The sequence below is a fragment of the Brassica napus genome, chromosome C1, assembly GCF_020379485.1.
Source record: "Brassica napus cultivar Da-Ae chromosome C1, Da-Ae, whole genome shotgun sequence".
In the NCBI taxonomy this organism is placed as follows: domain Eukaryota; kingdom Viridiplantae; phylum Streptophyta; class Magnoliopsida; order Brassicales; family Brassicaceae; genus Brassica; species Brassica napus.
Window position 1 is genome coordinate 37906346 of NC_063444.1, and position 19584 is coordinate 37925929.

Consider the following 19584-nt stretch of genomic DNA (forward strand, 5'->3'; position numbering starts at 1 on the left):
CCAGTTATGATAACACTTGTAACCCCCTGACCCCCCACAGCTAATGTACCTCTCATGCCCGCTCACTCGGCCTGTGCGTTCCATTCCATGAGACGGACGGTGCATTAATTTTTTGGAGGTTCGAAAGTTTTGTTTATTGATCTTGCAATCAACACATGACATTTCTCTGTTTTTTGTCCTCACTCGCATGATAGCGCGAATCACTTTCCGATAGGTCATTCATCTTTCCACTACTCCAATTCAATTATGCTTAATTCTGGAGTTCTAAACGAACGTGAGACTGAAAAAATAAGTGCATTTAGGTGACATAGGCACCGGTGAGATAGGCACCGATTGGTGTTGAAACTTTGAGGACTTTAGAATGTTTAACAGTCTTCAGAGCTTTTTTTACCCAATCATGCTTTGATGGCTTTACGTTTTTCTAAAGTCTTAAAAGTCACTTTCAGTTATTTTTTTCATTTTTTTCTTGAATTTTTGTTTTTGGCTAAAGCCTCATTTCCATGCTTCTACTCTTCTCTCACACGTAAAGATCTATTGCTTTTTATTTTTGAAAATGATTATTATTATTTTTCCTCCCCAAACTATTTCAAACTTATTTTTCTTATACTAAATTAATTTCATTAAATAAAACTTTGACTAATTAATGTATAATATTTTTTCTTATTCTTTTGAAATCCATTTTATAATGATTTATAATTATATATATCAATAAAAAAAAGTTCAGTTGTTAAATAATTATATTTTAAATATTAATTATATATTTTCTTTATTTATATGAATTTTTTTATTTGTGATATAATCCTAGCATCTGCGTGTTTTTAATATTAGTTAATTTTGTGAAAAAAATTCACAGTTTTTAAAGCTAAAAGTCTAAAACGGAAGTCTAAAGCGAAAAAAATTCCGTAACAATCGGATCTTACAATTTTTTAAAATGTTTCTAAATTTTGATATATTTATACGAATCCTGCACCCCACAAGCACACAAAGCATAACGAAATCAACATCTACATTGTTCTAGAAAAAACTAGGACAATTAACATGCAAATAATTTTACATAATGATGGAAAGTAATACAAATCAAGAAGAAGAAGAAAAAAACAAATCAAGAAGTATATCCACGCTGAGAAACCTTGTAAATGGTATGATATCGACATGAGCAGCGAGTGATCTGTGTCTAGATAGAGACACTGTTTGGAATCCCTTTACCAGTAAGTCCACCTTCTCTTGTATAATCCGTAGTGTTCGGGTACAAGAGAGTGTAAGGTATGTTAACCGGTCCGCTCCGGTTCTTCAACTTCTTATCATTGTTTCTCCTTATAATATTGTTCTCTATCACCTCCAAACTCTTCCCAAACCGCTTAAACGCCTCTAAAGGCTCATCATCCGCAGTCCAGTTCGGGGAATCTCTCTGCCCTAAGTAAATCTCATCCGTCGAATGCATAGACAAAATCTCAATGATGGAGATACCAAGCAGAGTTTGTAACTGCGGCGTGATGGTCTTCAAGAACGCAACCTCCTCGTTTTCCTCCAGCTCAGTGTACTCTTTCGTACCCGGTTCAGGCATGAACCGGCGGCTGACGGTAGGCCGGTTTGGGAGAAACCCGGCGTAAGGGTATTGTCCGAAGTTGACTGCTGCGTGAAGAGCAGAGGCGATCCAGATGATGATGGTGCAGGTTTCCATGAGGTCGTCGCGGGTTTGCATCGACGGCCACCATGACTCGTGTTGTATATCACCGTGGCCTTCGGTTCGAAGCTCGGTCCACCATGATTGGATCTCTGTATCGGTTTGGACGGTTCTGTCGTTCTTGTAGTAGATTGAGCAGTACTCTGTCACCCACGTTTTGATCGCTGACCAAATCTCTAAACCGTCCACAGCAAATGGATAATCCTCTATCAGAAGCTTAACGCCGTTATCGCTGCTCGGATCTTCAACGGCAACTCCTCTGCGAAAATAGGGGATTTAAATGTTACTTGTCAAACAAGAGTTCAAAAGGTTACTTGTGAATCAAGAAACAAAGAAAGAGGTTTTATATGCATGGTAGCAATCTCCTATTTAGGGGTTATAAAAATTTTAATAAATTTTTTTATATATAATTTGAGGCTTATAATACCTATGTATAGTAGCTATTAAAAATTTGTGACCAAGAATGTTTCACTAGGGTTTATGTATACCGTTTAAGTAGATCCATGGGGAGGGCCTGATCGGTGAAAACCCAACTCTTGTAAATGGAAGAAGACATTTCCATGGCGTATCGACTAGGGAACACCGTTCTCTCCAGAACTCCATCAGAGTTTATGAGGACATGTCGCGCCAAAGCGTTGATGTTCATCGTGTCACGGAAATGAGGATGAAGAAGCTTATAGATTGGGTGGACCACACTGAGTTGCCTATTTGAAGCGATTATGAACGGTTCAATCACTGCATGCGTTTGCAACCTACAAAAACAATAACATAACCGATTACTTCAAACCAAAATCAAGACACAAAGACACTAGGGTTGTTTTACAGTGTCACCAATTAGTTAACTACCAGTGGCTTATAAGTTGGTGATAACCGGAGTCATTAACCGCGGCGTAAGCCTTAGCAAGCTGCCAAACCGTTCCCTCGACTCCTTTCTCTGATGGTGTGAAAATTTTGCTCACAGATCCGTGTGATTCACCTTGTGCGTGTGGAAGACTCAACTCTATGGCTAGAGGCTTCAGTGTTCCGTCTTCTTGAAGCAACAGAAGCGTTCGGGTCGCATAGGTTTTAGTGTTTGTTGAGTTTATCCGTGTCAAGTATGGCATCAATGCGTCATGATGATCCAATAAAAATAGCTTGTTCTGTTCCAAAGCCTTTTTATATAACACAAAACAAAACCAATAACAGTTATGGTATGAATATGATGATACAGCTGTTACTTGTTAAACAAGAAAGGTGTGTAAAATATACTTACTTCTTGGACACTGGTACCGTTCATGTGTGGTTCTATGTGCCCTTCTCGTATAGAACTGTTTTGGTTTCCATACTTTGCAGAGTCTAGATTACTCTTTGGAGGAAAATCCTGCAATTTATTTTATATATTCGGTAATAATTTCGACCACTATCTTTAATGACTAGGAGGTTTTAGGTTCGAATGTCCGCACATTTCTTAGACAAAGATTTTACATGTGACTGAAAAAAAAACTCAGTGATTTGATGAAAGTTTTACCTTGAGACGACTTATCACCACTGGATTGAGTCCAGCAAGCATTTCTCTAGCAAACTCTTCATCGGTTCTCCAAGCTGATCTACTCTCTGTAACAACATATATACCGAATCATCTATGTCATACTCTATGCATTTTCGGTTAATCTCTAACTGTTTATTTAAATAGACTATATTTATAGGTTACGTTTGAGGACGTCAGGCAAGGGAAACTTCAAGAACCGTTCTCCATCATTGCGAATGAGCTCACGAAACATCTCCCATGGGATAATATCACGGAGCTTAGAAATAGTGTGACCATTTGCGAGTCTAATACTACCGTCATAGAGGTGAAAAACGTCTTCGAACGAGTCAAACTCGTTGATAGTCTTGTCGCAAAGAGAGGCTATTTCAGGGACGATTACTTGAGTCACCGACTTGAGTGCGTACGCGAGGAAGTCAGAAAACTTCACGTGGCTGAATCGCTCGTCCCTCGGCACGTAGATGTTTAGGTTTAGTAATGCAAGCCTGCTCTCCGACTTAGGGTCTGATAAAAGAAACGGTGTCGTATATGTCAAGTAACCATTGAGTTTTGCAATATAAGTGATGTTTTTGAATGTTGAGTTGACTAACCGGATTTGGTGGGTTTACGGCCGGTTTTACCACGGCGAGGATAAGGGAACTCAGGTGAACCGCCGAGAACCGGACGGGCTGAGTCAGGACCTTTGTCGGGAGCACCTAAGTCGTTGTAGTAAGCGTAGTCGTAGACTCTGTCCCATTCTTTGAGTTCTCCTTTCTCATTTCCTCTTAGATTCTTTAGCTCTTCTTCCCTTAGCTCCTTAACAAGCTCCGGTGTTTCGCTTGGAAGATAAGCCTTTTGTATTTATAATAAAATAAATAGAAAAGAGTAAATATATTAAAGAATGGCAATAGTTGTCCCTGCCGAGTTACACAAAAGATTCTCTTAATTAGAAAAATAATTGCGATAAAGGGAGAGGATGACTTGTAAAGGTAGACATGTAAAGTCCGGTTTCATTATTTGGTACAATGTGTTACACACGCACACGTATATTCCAGACCTCTAAATTAAAAGCTCTAAAGATTATGCCATATGTCATATGGATTATGCTTCATATACTTTATATAACCATTAACCAACCTGTACACATTAAACTATAACAATTTAAACAATTATTTATTATCCAGACAATAATAAATCCAAACAGAAAAAACTCTCAAAATTAAAAATTAGAAATATTGACACTGGTGTCAAAGAATATTTTTGACAACTTTTGCACATGGACAATCAGAGCAATCCAGATTAGTTATATAAAATGCCAAGTAGATTTTTACCCCAAAAAATGCCAAGTAGAATACTATTATTTAGTACCTCGGTCGAAACAGTGCGTTATATTATTACTAACCCCACTTGTCCGAATTTCGTTTATAGCGTTTTACCTGGTTGGAGAAGAAAACGCGGTCGGAGCGGTATCTATGGCTGGGATAGATCCAAGAATTGCAAACGAAGTGTATGGCACCGCCTTGGGAGTTGCGAAGAGTGAGGGATTTAAGGTAGAATTGGCTACGGTGTTGGTTCTTGATCACAAACGCAGCCGGTGGTCCCATTGACTCGTCCCAATCAAACGTCACTCCAAACGCGGTTTCCTCTGCGGTTACTGACGTTTTTATCTTTGTCACCCATTTTTCCAGATGTGCTGCTTTTCCAAGTCTTCCTCTCTTCTCATTGGCTGGTTTATCTTATACAAAACATGAAAACATTATCCCCTATATATTAATTGAGGAACATTTGAAAAGATGTAACCTCAATTTTGTATTAATTAAAATAGGCCCCAATGGATAGGTGGCACTCAATTAGGTAGTCAATTACATTCAATTGAAAAATAAGTAGGTCCACATTCGATTTTTATATGTTGTTAGATACATAAGTTGGTCAAACTATATGATATAATGATATGATATGTTATTTTATTTCCTTAAATCAAACCTACGGAATTACCATAAATGACTAATATATATATGACAATTAATGATTTTAATAATAAAGATTTGATAACAATTTATATCTCCTCCATCATTTTTTGTTTAATTTTATATTATTAAAATAAATTAAACAATCAAATTAGCTATAAAAGTAAAATTTAGATTTTTTCGTATATGTTATATTTTGAATTTTTAAAAACGACCATAAATGACTAAAACTATTAAAATTATTATGTTAAAAATTAATGATCAATGGTTTAACATTTTTATTATAAGAAGATACACATGATTTTAAAACCATATGAGTAAAAAATATCATTTAATAATAAAATAAATATGTATATATATAGATTAAACACTATATACCATAGGATTACATAAATATTTTAATATTAAAAGTTTCAATGAATTTTCAAGAACATTTATAAATTATAAACTTATTAAAGATTTCAGACTGAAAATTTTGTTATCGATGATTTAAATATTTTGTTATAAAATCATATGAATGATCATAGAACCGTATGATTATAAATTCTTATTTAATAAATAACTATATAAAATATACTATTCTTAGAAAAATAGGTTGGTCCATCTTAACTTATATTACACTTTTTATTAAACTAACTATCGAATTGATAAATAACGTACCAAAAAATGTTTTGCACTTTCCTTAAATAAAAGCTACGAAATTACCTAATATGATTAACATATATGTGAAAATTAATTATTATGAATAATAAATATTTGATAACAATTTTTGTATCTTAGTTCTTTTTAAAAATTTTATATTATTAAAAGATATTAAAAATCACATTAAATATATAATAAAAAACATTTATATTTTTTTATATGTTATATTTTGAATTTTTCAAAACGTCTATAAATTATTAGAAATTGAAGATCACCACTCTTAAAATTTTGTGATCAATAGATTATTTTTTTTGTCATAATAAGTTACAAATGATCATAAAATTGTATTAATATGAACTTTTATTTAATATTATAAGAAGATACACATGATTTTAAAACTATATGAGTAAAAAATATCATTTAATAATAAAACATATATATATACATATATATAGATTAAACTATATACCATAAGATTACATAAATATTTTAATATTAAAACTTTCAATGAATTTTCAAAAACATTTATAAATTATAAACTTATTAAAGATTTCACATTGAAAATTTTGTTATCGATGATTTAAATATTCAGTTATAAAATTATATGAATGATCATAGAAGTGTATGATTATAAATTCTCATTTAATAAATGACTATATAAAATATATTATTCTTAAAAAAAATAGGTTGGTCCATCTTAACTTACATTATATTTTTTATTAAACTAACTATCGAATATTCGAATTGATAAATAATCTACCAAATATTGTTTTTGCACTTTCCTTAATTAGAAGCTACGAAATTACCTAATATGATTAACGTATATATGAAAATTAATTATTATGAATAATAAATATTTGATAACAATTTTGGTATCTTAGTTCTTTTTTTAATTTTATATTATTAAAAGATATTAAAAAAATCACATTAAATATATAATAAAAACATTTATATTTTTTCTTATATGTTATATTTTGAATTTTTCAAAACGTCTATATATTATTAGAAATTTGAAGATTCTCACTCTGAAAATTTTGTGATCAATAGATTATTTTTTTTGTTATAATAAGTTACAAATGATCATAAAATATAACGCATATGAATTTTTGTTTAATAAATATTCAAACTAAATAATATATATATATGTACTAATGATTTAAAGCAAAAAGATTGGCTGATCAATTTAGTTGTCCAGTTGAAATCTTTCAAAAGTATGTGAAAGACTAAAGTCAAAGTAAATATGAATTTAGAATAGTAGTTATATTTTACTAACCAAAATACCGAAAAAAACCGAACCGAATCGAAACCAACCCGATATCTGGATTGAACACCCCTAATCCAAATGAAGCCAAACTATTGTTTCATTCTCCAAAATATAATAAAAATAATAACTTAATTCCGCGCAAGGCGCGGGTCTTATCCTAGTTTTCTTTAAAATAAAACAAAACAAATCTTGTTAGGGTTTATTTAAAATGTTCATGTAAAACAACGGTAGAGTGACTAATTAATCTTTAGTTCTTTCTCTGGTCTGATTGAAATTACTATAAGATTTGAAATCCGCGATTTGATTTTGACCAATTGATAACAGATAGAATCAAGGCCCCATAAATCATCACTTTCATCATGAATATAATATGCAAAACATTAGTGAATAAATCGTATTCTAGGAAAACAAAAGAAATACTTAAAGATGGGTCCGTTTCTGTAATTATGTACATGTAAACGGGTCGAGTAAAAGAATGAACGAATACCCGGGTCGGGTTGGAGAGAACTGATGAGGTGGAGAGAAACACGACGACCAAGAAGCTCATGGATTCGATCGAGAAGAGAAGCCATGGTGTCTTTGAAATCAAGAAGGTTCTTCTTCATAACAACCACTTCTCCTTCTATCTTCATCGTTTTCTTGGTCTTCTTGTTCTTCACATCTTCCTCCATCGTCTTTGTCTTCTTTGTCTTGGGTTTGACGCATAAGATCTCTGCGATATGGGTGTGGATCATGGCGATATATATTGCAGAATTTTCTCTGAGTGAGAATGAAGAAAAGAGAGAGAAAAAGAATGAGATTCTATGCTTGGAGAATGACGAGAAAGATGCGATTATATAATGTTCCTGCATTATATAAGGGTATATGATAACACAAATCTGTTGTGAATGTGGTATTATATTTATATAGGTAGCTAAACGAGAAGCAAAAAAAAAGAATTGCCAGCAAAAGTTTATTACTATTATTTTTGGTATATAGATAACGAATGGCTTTGGAATTAATTAGTGCATCCATTCCTCTCCTTGATATATCAACAAAGTTTTTTGTAACACGGTAAGAAAATAGTGTGGGTTGTAAAAGAATGGGGAAACTGAGTGCTTTACTTCTGAATAATAAGTTCCCTTTATATATGGGATACAAAAAACAGATAAATGGAAATAGTACAAAACCTAATCCAAAAGAAAATAGGAAAACTAAAGATAACAAAAAAAGGAAAACATCATAATCCTAAGTCAGTCTAAACCGACCGACTCTCTCTCCTCTTGGTCGCGGCCGCGGCTGGGCCTGATCGTGGCTGATGGGCCTTCTCTTCTGGTCTTGGTTAATAGCAATCCACTCCATGATTTATAACACTCCCCTTTGGATGCTATAACCATATGGGTTTGTATCATGCACGACTTTGCCTCATTAAAACCTCTCTAGGAAAACCAAAAACCCAAGGTGTGAAAAATGGAAACCGTAGACAGGAAAAAGAGTACAACACATGACACTCCCCCTGATGAAGGCATCACTGAAGATCCTTCAGCTGGCGCATTCCTATCTGATGAACCAGCTTCTTGAACGTTGAGGTCGGCAGAGACTTGGTGAAGAGGTCGGCTGAATTGTCACTGGACCGAACTTGAACCACTTCAACTTCTTTAGCCTTCTGCAGGTCGTGGGTGAAGAAGAATTTGGGCAAGATATGTTTTGTTCTATCTCCCTTAATGTATCTATCTTTGAGCTGAGCTATACAAGCTGCATTGTCCTCATAGATGATCGTTGGCTCTTCTTTTTCCTTTCCCACGGCCAGGCCACTCTCCTTTAGGATATGGCTGGTCATGTTCCTCAACCACACAAGCTCTCGGCTTGCTTCAAACATGGCTATGATCTCGGCATGATTAGAGGATGTGGCCACTAAGGATTGTTTTGTGGACCGCCAACATACTGCAGCCCCACTGTGTATAAACACATATCCTGTCTGAGATCTAGCATTGTGTGGGTCAGATAAGTACCCAGCATCTGCATATCCGGCCGAGCTCTTTCCCGGCTGGTCGGTATGGAACAATCCAAGGTCCGTTGTTCCTTGCAGATATCTGAACAAATGTTTTATTCCGTTCCAGTGCCTAAGTGTCGGACATGAACTGAATCTAGACAGTAAACTCACGGCAAAACTGATGTCCGGTCTTGTATGGCTAGCCAAGTACATTAAGGCTTCAATGGCACTTAGGTAAGGCACTTCCGGCCCGAGCATTTCCTCGTCCGGCTTCTTTGGTCCGAATGGGTCCTTTTCCAGGTCTAAGGACCTCACGACCATAGGACTCGACAAGGAATGAGCCTTGTCCATATTAAACTGCTTGAGTATCTTTTCTGTATATGTCTTTTGATGCACAAGGATTCCATTGTCTACATACTCAAATTGCAGTCCCAAACAGAACTAAGTTTTTCCTAAGTCTTTCATTTCGAATTCTTTCTTTAGACATTCGACTGTTCGGGAAATCTCTCCAGAGGTTCCTATTACATTCAGGTCGTCCACATAAACCGACATGATCACAAAGCCCTTGCTGTCGAATCTCTTTATAAAAATACATGGACATATTGGATCGTTCTTATAACCTTCTTTCACTAGGTACTCTGATAATCTGTTGTACCACATTCGACTTATTGTTTCAAACCATATAAGGCTTTATTCAGCTTAATACAATGCTGTTCTCGAGAACCTTTCTTATCTTTGAGCTCAATACTCTCTGGAACTCTCATATGAATTTCATTATCCAATGGGCCATACAGATACGCAGTTACTACATCCATTAGGCGCAGATCAAGTTTCTCTTTCACGGCCAGACTGATCAAATATCGTAATGTAGTTGCGTCCACTACAGGGGAGTAAGTCTCCTCATAATCTATTACTGGTCTCTGTGAGAATCCTTGTGCTACAAGCCGTGCTTTGTATCTCACTACTTCTCCTTTCTCATTTCTCTTTCTCACAAAGACCCATTTGTATCCCACTGGTTTGACATCTCTAGGTGTCACGGTTATAGGGCCAAAAACGCCTCTTTTCTTTAATGATTCTAACTCCACGTTTATAGCTTCTTTCCATTTGATCCAATCTGATCTTTGCATGCATTCATATATGGACGTGGGTTCTAGATCCTCATCTTTTTCCATTATCTCAAGTGCTACTTTATAAGCAAATATATCATCGACGTCGATATCATTTCTGTTCCATTTCGTTCCAGACATTATATAGTTTATAGAGATCTCTTGATTGTCCGGCCCTTGTGTCCCATGAAGTTCGGCATCCCGAACCCCATCATTTGGAACGGTCGGATCATTTGGTGTGGCCGGCTCACTTGGCTCGACCATTCTGGTCGGCACGGCCGGTCCATCAATGTTCTAGACGGTTTCCTTGATGCTCTCGGATCCAGCACCTCTCTTGGACTTCCGAGGCTGTTTATCTTTAGAACCAATAGGTCTACCACGTTTGAGACGTTGTTTAGACTCTGTAGCCACTTGACCTTGTCCCTTCTGGACGTCTATTCTTATTGGTGCATTATAAGCCGATATGTATGACTTTGTCACTCTATTTGGGTCAGCAAATGAATCTGGCAGTTGATTAGCTAGCTTTTGAAGATGTATAATCTTTTGGACTTCCATATCACATTCTTTAGTCCGAGGATCTTGCCAAGATATTGATGGTCGAGACCATTCAATTTCATTGCTCAACCGGCCGTTATCTCCCCCTAAGGTCGGATATGTGGACTCATCAAACTGTGAGTCTGCGTATCTGGCCTTAAAAAAATCACCGGTTGTTGGCTAAAGATACTTTATAATGGTTGGGGAGTCATATCCAACATATATTCCCATCCTTCTCTGTGATCCCATTTTCGTTCTCTGTGGTGGAGCAATTGGAACGTAAACGGCACATCCAAATGTTTTGATGTGGGACACGTCTGGCTCATGACCCGTGATTAACTGGGATGGTGAATATCTATGCTCACTAGATGGTCTGATGCGAATCAGTTCTGCTGCATGTAATACTGCATGTCACCATGCTGATACCGGGAGTTGAGACCGCATTAGTAATGGCCGGGCTATCAGCTGGATACGTTTAATGAAGGATTCGGCCAAGCCGTTCTGTGTATGTACATGTGCCACGGAGTGTTCTACACTTACCCCCATGGACATACAATACTCATTAAACACCTTGGACGTAAACTCACCAGCATTGTCTAGACGTATAGTCTTTAGAGGGAAGTCTGGAAAGTGAGCCCTCAGTCTTATTATCTGAGCAAGCAGGCGTGCAAATGCCAGGTTTCGTGTGGATAGTAGATAAACATGTGACCATCTGGTTGATGCATCAATCAGAACCATAAAGTATCTGAACGTCCCACTAGGTGGGTGTATTGGTCCACATATGTCTCCCTGAATCCTTTCTAGAAAATTTATGATCTCTTTATTAACTTTGGCTGGTGATGGCCTAGTTATGAGTTTTCCTTGTGCACATGCTGCACATGTGAGATTGTTTGGGACAACTCCTTTGAACGTGTGCCCTTGTGAATTCATCATCAACTTTCGCATCATGTTATTACCGGGATGGCCAAGCCGGTTATGCCATAGAGTGAAAATTTCGCAGGCATTAGCCTCAATCATACTGATCTTTGCATAGTATAGACCAGTAGACATTGCAGCTATGGTTTCTAGGATCTTTCTGTTGCCTTTGGTGATCGAAATTATATTAAGGAATTCTTCATTTCCTTCTCCCCATGTTTCAAGATGAAAACCATTTAATCTTATGTCTTTGAAACTCAATAAGCTTCTTTTAGAGCTTGGGGAATACAAGGCATTTTTGATCTCTAGATGAGTGCCATTAGGCATCAATACATATGCCTGGCCGTGACCTTCAATCAGGCCGGCTATACCTGCAATGGTGTGTACGTTTGCACTTTGCATTGTGAGATTTATGAAATATCTTTTGTCTCTAAGTATTGTGTGACTTGTGCCACTATCCACCACGAGTATGCTCATATCATCTTTCATTTCTATAAGTAATAAGATTTCTAATCTCAGAGACTTTATAAAACTTTAAAACTTTCATTTATTAAAGTTTCAGAACACCAACAATGAAATTAAAAACACCAAAGCAATCATAAAGCAATCATAAAGCAATAAAACAAGTCGTATCGAAAATTTTAGTCTTTGAGACAATCAGAAGTCTCAAAATCCATTTGGTCATCTTTAGCAGTGTCGAAATCATCATCAGCCTCATATCCGGAATCGTGAACCATGTGAGCCTCCGGTTTCTTGTTCTTAAGACTTTCTTGGTAGAGCTCACATAAGTGCTTAGGAGTTCTACAATTCTTGGCCCAATGGTTGCCCATCTCACATCTGTGACAAACTGATTTGGTCGAGTAAGACGGTTTGGATATACCGCCTCGACCTCGTCCATAACTGCCTCGGCCACGACCAGGATTGGAACCACGACCACGGTTATTGTGGTTTCCTTTCCGGCCGGCCAAGTATTTGTCTCGGTTGTTTGAGTAATTGTCACGATCACGGTTCCTGTATCCACCTCGGCCTTTGCCATGTGATCTCTTATTATTCTGGATGTAATTGCACTCGTTGGGATCTTTCTTTTCAACCTCATTGGCCTCTGGTAATGCTGCTGTTCCAACAGGTCTAGCTTCCTGTTCTTCATCAGGAGCTCATTGTTTGCCTCGGCCAGTAGTAGGCACGAGATCAGATCAGTGTATGTGGCGAAGCCTTTCATTCGGTACTGCTGCTGCAGTATTATGTTTGATGAATGAAATGTAGCGAATTTTTTCTCAAGTAACTCTTCTTCGGTTACTACTTCACCACAAAGTCTCAGCATTGAGACCGTCTTAAATAAGACTGAATTGTACTCATCCACTGACTTATAATCCATGAATCTTAGATTCTTCCAGTCATTTCTAGCCTTTGGGAGTAGCACCGTTTTCTGGTGATCATATCTATGTTGTAAAGCATCCCAAAGCTCTAGTGGATTTTCCATAGTGATGTACTGATCTTTTAGACCTTCAATGAGATGATGGCGTATAATACTTATAGCCCTGTACCGATTCTTATCGGCCTCATTGTTCCCCTTGATGATTGTATCACCAAGTCCCTTTGACCTTAAACTGATCTTTGTATCTAGCGCCCACTGCAAGTAGTTATCTCCGGAGAGATTAAGGGCTGCATAGTCTCTGTTTGAGATTTTCGACATTTGAATCACATTATCATTCACAATTTAGGTTCATAGTGTGATCATGTGGCCGCATGGTAATTAACAAGCTCGGCCACAAACATGTCTTACGCATTTATGAAAAACTAATCGACCATGGTGCGAAACAATCATCAAGCCACACGGCCATGTAGTTCTATCTAATGCAACTGGTTTCAAGAATGTATAAACTACATGCTGGTTGATTCTTATTTAAACAGTATGAATGCAATCCATATTCAGATTCATATGTATGCAAGTAATCTAAAACAATCGAAAGGTTTCCGATTTAAACACTAGTAGGATTCGATTTCAAAATTAAGGTTTCAAGGCCTTTAAGATTTAAATTCTAGATCAGATTATTTAAATCAATCTAACAATCCTAAACCTCAGATTTTATCGATTCAATCAATCAATCAAGAACAAAATAAAATCGTATTCAAGTTTTAGGTTTAGGGTTTTTCGATTCCAAAATTTGGGTTTCTCAAATTCGGATCAGAAACAAATAATCAATCAATTATGTTCTAATGGAATCGATTTCTATATTGCTAGTTATATGATTTGTAGATTTTAAATTTGTAATTTCTAGGGCTTCATCAAGAACAAAGTTTCCATAATAATGGATTAGGGTTTTGATCTTTCTAGGTTCTCAGATCACGGTATACCTTTGCTTTGTAGAGGTTTAGAACCGGACCACCAAAGAAAAGAGAGAGAACGGACGGAGCTTCAAGACGGGATGATCGGACGCTTGCAGGCTCCAATCGGGTCGCGGAACCGGGACGGACACGAGCTGTCGGCTTATCTCGGGTGCGAGGTCTCTCGGACGCGGGTCGTGTTGGATGCGAGGTGTCTCGGATACGATCGCAAGCTGGACGGGTTTTGTCTGAGCTGGGACGTGAGCTGGGGACGTCCAGGGGTTAAGATGGATCGTCTGAGTTTAAAACAAACGAAGAACGTTCTTAGGGTTTTAGGGTCGCCGGTTTTTAGGTTTTTAGGTTTCGATTTTGTCTCAGGGTTCTGGAGGCTATCGTGCTGATAACGTGTTGTAAAAGAATGGGGAAACTGTGTGTTTTATTTCTGAATAATAATTTCCTTTTATATAGGGGATACAAAGAACAGATAAATGGAAAGTGTACAAAACCTAATCCAAAAGGAAATAGGAAAACTAAAGATAACAAGAAAAGGAAAGCGTCCTAATCCTAAGCCGGTCTAAACCGACCGACTCTCTCTCCTCTTGGTCGCGGCCGCGGCTGGGCCTGGTCGTGGCTGATGGGCCTTCTCTTCTGGTCTTGGTTAATAGCAATCCACTCAATGATTTATAACAATGTGTATATTTTTTAGTATTACCAGTTTACCACCAGTTATATATCTACTTACCTGTGTTGAATGTCACTTTCCTAAGTCAAGGTCTTTAAAATAATATTTTCTTCTTTACTTTTTGACTTGTCTACGTACTTTCTTCCTATGTAGATGTGATGATAAACTCTTATATTAGGGTGCAGTGTTTTGAAACCCGACCCGGATCCGCGGTTGAACCGGTAAATCCGGCAACCCAGAAAAAATTCGGTTTGGATTTTGTGAAAACACACAATAATTAGAAATCTGCAAAAACCCACAAAAACCTAGTAGAACCCGGAACCCGATACCGGTTGAACCACTGGTCGAAGCAATAAATAACTTTTACTTTTTTAAAAAAAATTTAATTATGTTTTTAGATTATATTTTATATTCTAAATTTCTAATTAAGAAGTTATATACTGACAAAAAAGTTAGGTTTTTTCTTTTTCAGTTTTATATTTGTGATTTTTAGATTTTAATGAAGATTTCACTATGCCACTTGAAGAAAATAAAGTGAACGATGACAGAGAGAACCAAAACTAGTTGATGTGATTTGGTGTTAGTTTATTTTTGTTATTGATCATTTATTATAATAATTTTTTACTTTTGGTTTATTTGGTATTTGAAATTTAATTTATTATTCACATTAAATATTTAAATATTTATAAATTTTATGTCTTGATCTTTTTAGATCTCATAACTCTTATTTTGTTAGACAAAATTATAAATAGTTTAAACTATTTTTTGATATTTTGTATATCAAATGAAAATAAAAATATAGAAATTAAAGTTAAATATTTTCTAGATGTTATTAAACATAAAAATATACATATCCAAACTATTATTTTATGTTTATAAAAACATTTAGAAAATATTAAACTTTAGTTTCTATATTTTTATTTACATAGCTGATATATTATTATATAATAAAATTAATTCATTTATTTAGCCGCGGTTCGGCCACGGTCGACCTAGTGACCCAGCGACCCGGTAAATCGTCCGGTTCAGTGTCCGAGTCGGGTTTAAAAACATTGGGTGTGAGTCTGGCAGAAAATAAACTAATAAAGTAGCCATCGGAATCCTCTCTGACGACGTGTTATAATTCTAAAATAAAATTAATTTCTCATATATATACATATATATATATTTAGATTTAGATTTTAATTTATTTGTAAGATACTGAACTCGTTTTAATCTTTTGTCTGCTATTTTTTTATAATTATGATTGCATTTTCCTTTAATTAAACAAGAGTTGTGACAGGTTGATGTTGAGCCAAAATCCGTTGTGGATTGAACCGGTTGTACCCAATAGTTGGATGAATATAAAACCATGATTATCCGTAGTCTCTTAACTGAGATTTTTAACTTCGGGTAAGAGACGGTTTTTAGTTTTTCTTAGATTTTAACTAAGAAAAGCTAAGAAACGTCTCTTAAGTAAGAGATATAAGAACCGTCTCTTAGCCAAAAAGTGTAAAAAAAAAAACAAGAATTGTAGCGAACCAAAGCGTTGTACTTGTGGATTTTTTTGACCTTAGAGCTGCATTAACGGTTACAACCTTTCCAAAGTTCTAAAACAAAAAAAAAACTAATATAATGATTTAATTATACTTTAATTTTGTAAAACCAATTGAAATATTACTACACTGACATGTGTCATTTAGAGTCTTCATACCATTCTTAAAAGTTCTGCAGTTAAATTTTTTTACTATTCTCTCTAATTTAATTTTTATTTAATTTTATTTTTAATGATGAAAACTCTTCTTCATCCTGCTGTCAGAGCTGCTTTTAGCTACTACTAAAATCATGGATCCATCCCTGCTCAGTGACCAGTGTGATGTTTAAACCAAAACCATAAGAAGTAGTTGAAATAAATGTGGCACAATAATATATAAGTAAAATGATATTTTCCTTGGTTGAGTTATCATCATCCGGGGATGGCAATCCCCGATGAGGAGATCAATTTGATTCCTAATGAAATAGCTATATATATTAGAATGTGTGTACATATTTAAATAAATATTGGCAATAGGCACCATTTGCTAATAATATGGATTTATATATAAACTGACCCACCGTTGAACAATCACCATCCATCTAGCATAGTGGTATGGTTTATCACGGGTGATTTCAATGACTTACTTTGTAACGAAGACAAGGAAGGAGGCCCGATCAGAGCTGAAGGATCCATTAGCGACATGCGAAACTTCTATGCAGAGAATGATTTATACGACCTCCAACACTCTGGAGATCCACTCTCTTGGCAGGGACAGAGATGAACCCACTATGTACGATGCAGGCTGGATAGAGCCGCAGCAAACTCCAGCTGGGTGGAAAGGTTCCCAACAGCGAGAAGTATGTATATGGAGTATGAGGGCTCGGATCATAGACCACTACTATCTATCTTTGAACCAGGGAGGAAAAAAGCGAAGGGTTTATTCAGATATGATAGACGCTTAAAAGATAATCCAAAAGCCACCCAAATTATCCTCGATGCATGGAGGGAAGGAGGGAACAAGCCGGTCTGTGATCGCATAGCTCAGGTCCGAGGTGCTATCTCTTTATGGCATAAGAATAAACACCTCAATAACAGAGAAAAAATTGCAGAGAAGAAAGTGGAGCTAGAAGAAGCCCTCTCAAACACAGTAAACGATTCAGAGCTGATTCCAAAAATTTCGGAAGAATTAAAGAAGGCCTACGCAGATGAGGAAGCGTACTGGAAACAAAGAAGCCGACTCCTGTGGTTGAAACTTGGTGACCGAAACTCGGGTTACTTTCATGCTGCTACAAAAAACAGAAAACGCGCAAACACATTCTCAGTTATCGAAGACGCCGAGGGAAACGCGGTCTATAAGGAGGGACAGATCTCCTCGGTGATTATAGGATATTTCCAAGAACTTTTCACCAGCATTGGGAGAGACGCTTGGATATTGTGGAAAAGGCTCTAGTACCAAAAGTTACAGCGGGGGATAATGAGCGGCTCAACTCCATTCCCAATGCTGCAGAGATCAAAGACGCGATCTTCTCGGTCCATGCCGATACAGCCCCAGGGCCAGGCGGGTTCTCGACTAACTTCTTCCACTCTAATTGGGATTCTATCGGAGCAGACATAGTAGTGGAGGTCCAGCACTTCTTTGAAACTGGCATCTTACCCGCTAAGATCAATGAAACCTTTGTCCGGCTCATCCCAAATATCCAGAACCCAAAAGCTGTCGCAGATTATAGGCCCATCGCGCTCTGAAACGTGTACTATAAGATCATCTCGAAGATTATGACAAAGCGTATGCAACCGATGCTGCCTCAGGTCATCTCAGAGAACCAATCCGCCTTTGTACCAGAGAGAGCGATCTCGGACAATGTCCCCATTACACACGAAGTCCTCCACTACCTTAAGACGTCCAAAGCCAAAACGAGAGTCTATATGGCGGTGAAAACTGACATGAGCAAAGCCTATGACAGGCTCAAATGGGGGTTCATTCGAAGAGTACTTTTGCGGCTGGGGTTCCACGCAAAATGGGTCAATCTGATTATGGCTTACATCAAAACTGTTACCTACGCCTTCCTCCTCAACGGCTCGCCTAGAGGAAGAGTTAAACCAAGTAGGAGAATCCGTCAAGGAGACCCACTATCACCTTACATCTTCATCATGTGTAGTGAAATTCTCTCGGGGTTGTGTAACAATGCGCAAGCAGATGGGAGTATGGAGGGGATCAGAGTGGCCAGAGGTTGTCCTCAGATTAATCACCTCCTCTTTGCCGACGATACGATGTTTTCCATCAAGGCCAATGATGAAAGCAGCTCGGCTTTAGTCTCTATTTTGAAGCAATATGAGCTTGCATCGGGCCAGACAATCAACCCCAACAAATCGACTGTCACGTTCTCTGCCAAAGCACATGGATCCTTGAAGAACGCCATAAAAATAAGCTGCAAATCCAAAAGGAAGGAGGTATTGGAAAGTACCTCGAACTGCCAGAGCATTTTGGTAGGCGGAAAAAAGATCTCTTCACTGCTATTGTGGAGCGAATAAAGCAAAAGGCCAAGAGCTGGTCGAGCAGATACTTGTCTACGGCTGGTAAACTCACGATGCTGAAGAGTGTACTCACACCGATCCCATCTCATGCAATGACTTGCTTTAAACTCCATGTATCTCTTTGTAAAAGAATACAATCTGCGTTTACGCGATTCTGGTGGGACAGCAATGACGGGATATGGAAAATGGCTTGGGTCTCATGGTCAACAATGACAAAACATGCCTCCGAATGGGGCATGGGGTTCCGTGACGTTCAATGTTACAACGATGTGTTCCTGGCTAAACTGAGCTGGAAAGTCATAAATCACCCAGAGAGCCTCATGTGTCGAATCCTACTTGGCAAGTACACTGCTCCACTGAGAGCTTTTTGAAGGTGGAGAACAGAACCAATGAATCCCATGGCTGGTGTGGAGTCCTTATAGGACGTGACCTGATCAGAGCTAAGACCGGCTGGACAGTGGGAGATGGGAAGTCAATAGAAGTGTGAAACAAGCCCTGACTGGACAACACGAATCAGTTGTGTCTTATTGGACCTGCCCCTGAGCATCTTATGCAACTGAATGTTTCAGAACTGATTGATCCAAACAGCAAGGATTGGGACAGAGCAAAGATCCAATCCATCATCCCACAATACGAGGAAATGATCCTAAGAATCAAATTGAGCAAGACAGGGGCTGTGGATAAACTTAGTTAGCTCAAAACCAACTCAGGTGATTACACTACTAAGTCTGGCTATTGGACGGCTTATGAGACGACGAGAAGGGATGAAGAACAACACGACCAAATGGATTTTGATTGGAACAAGGGAGTGTGGAACTTAAATGTGGCACCGAAGATCAAACTCTTCCTCTGGAAGACTTTCTTAGGAGCGTTACCGGTCGGAGAAAGATTAATATCAAGGAACATAGCTGGCGATCCTAAATGCACGAGGTGCGGCCTCA

At 37.4% G+C, this 19584-nt stretch overlaps 1 protein-coding gene across 2 annotated transcripts; it reads right to left on the minus strand.

The window, feature by feature from the left end:
• Positions 1-989: 989 nt before the first annotated feature.
• On the minus strand, positions 990-7984 carry LOC106433608 (linoleate 9S-lipoxygenase 5). Of its 2 annotated transcripts, none has more exons than XM_013874437.3 (9): positions 7549-7984; positions 4625-4923; positions 3800-4040; positions 3375-3713; positions 3192-3277; positions 2937-3044; positions 2531-2835; positions 2173-2436; positions 990-1943 (listed from the first exon to the last, which is right to left on the minus strand). In XM_013874437.3, exons 1-9 carry the CDS (start codon positions 7910-7912, stop codon positions 1175-1177), a joined length of 2775 nt encoding a protein of 924 aa, XP_013729891.2. In that variant the 5' UTR covers positions 7913-7984; the 3' UTR covers positions 990-1174. The 2 variants fall into 2 exon arrangements, with proteins under 2 accessions (XP_013729891.2, XP_013729892.2); XM_013874438.3 differs by having other exon boundaries at positions 4625-4914; positions 7549-7963.
• Positions 7985-19584: the final 11600 nt, after the last annotated feature.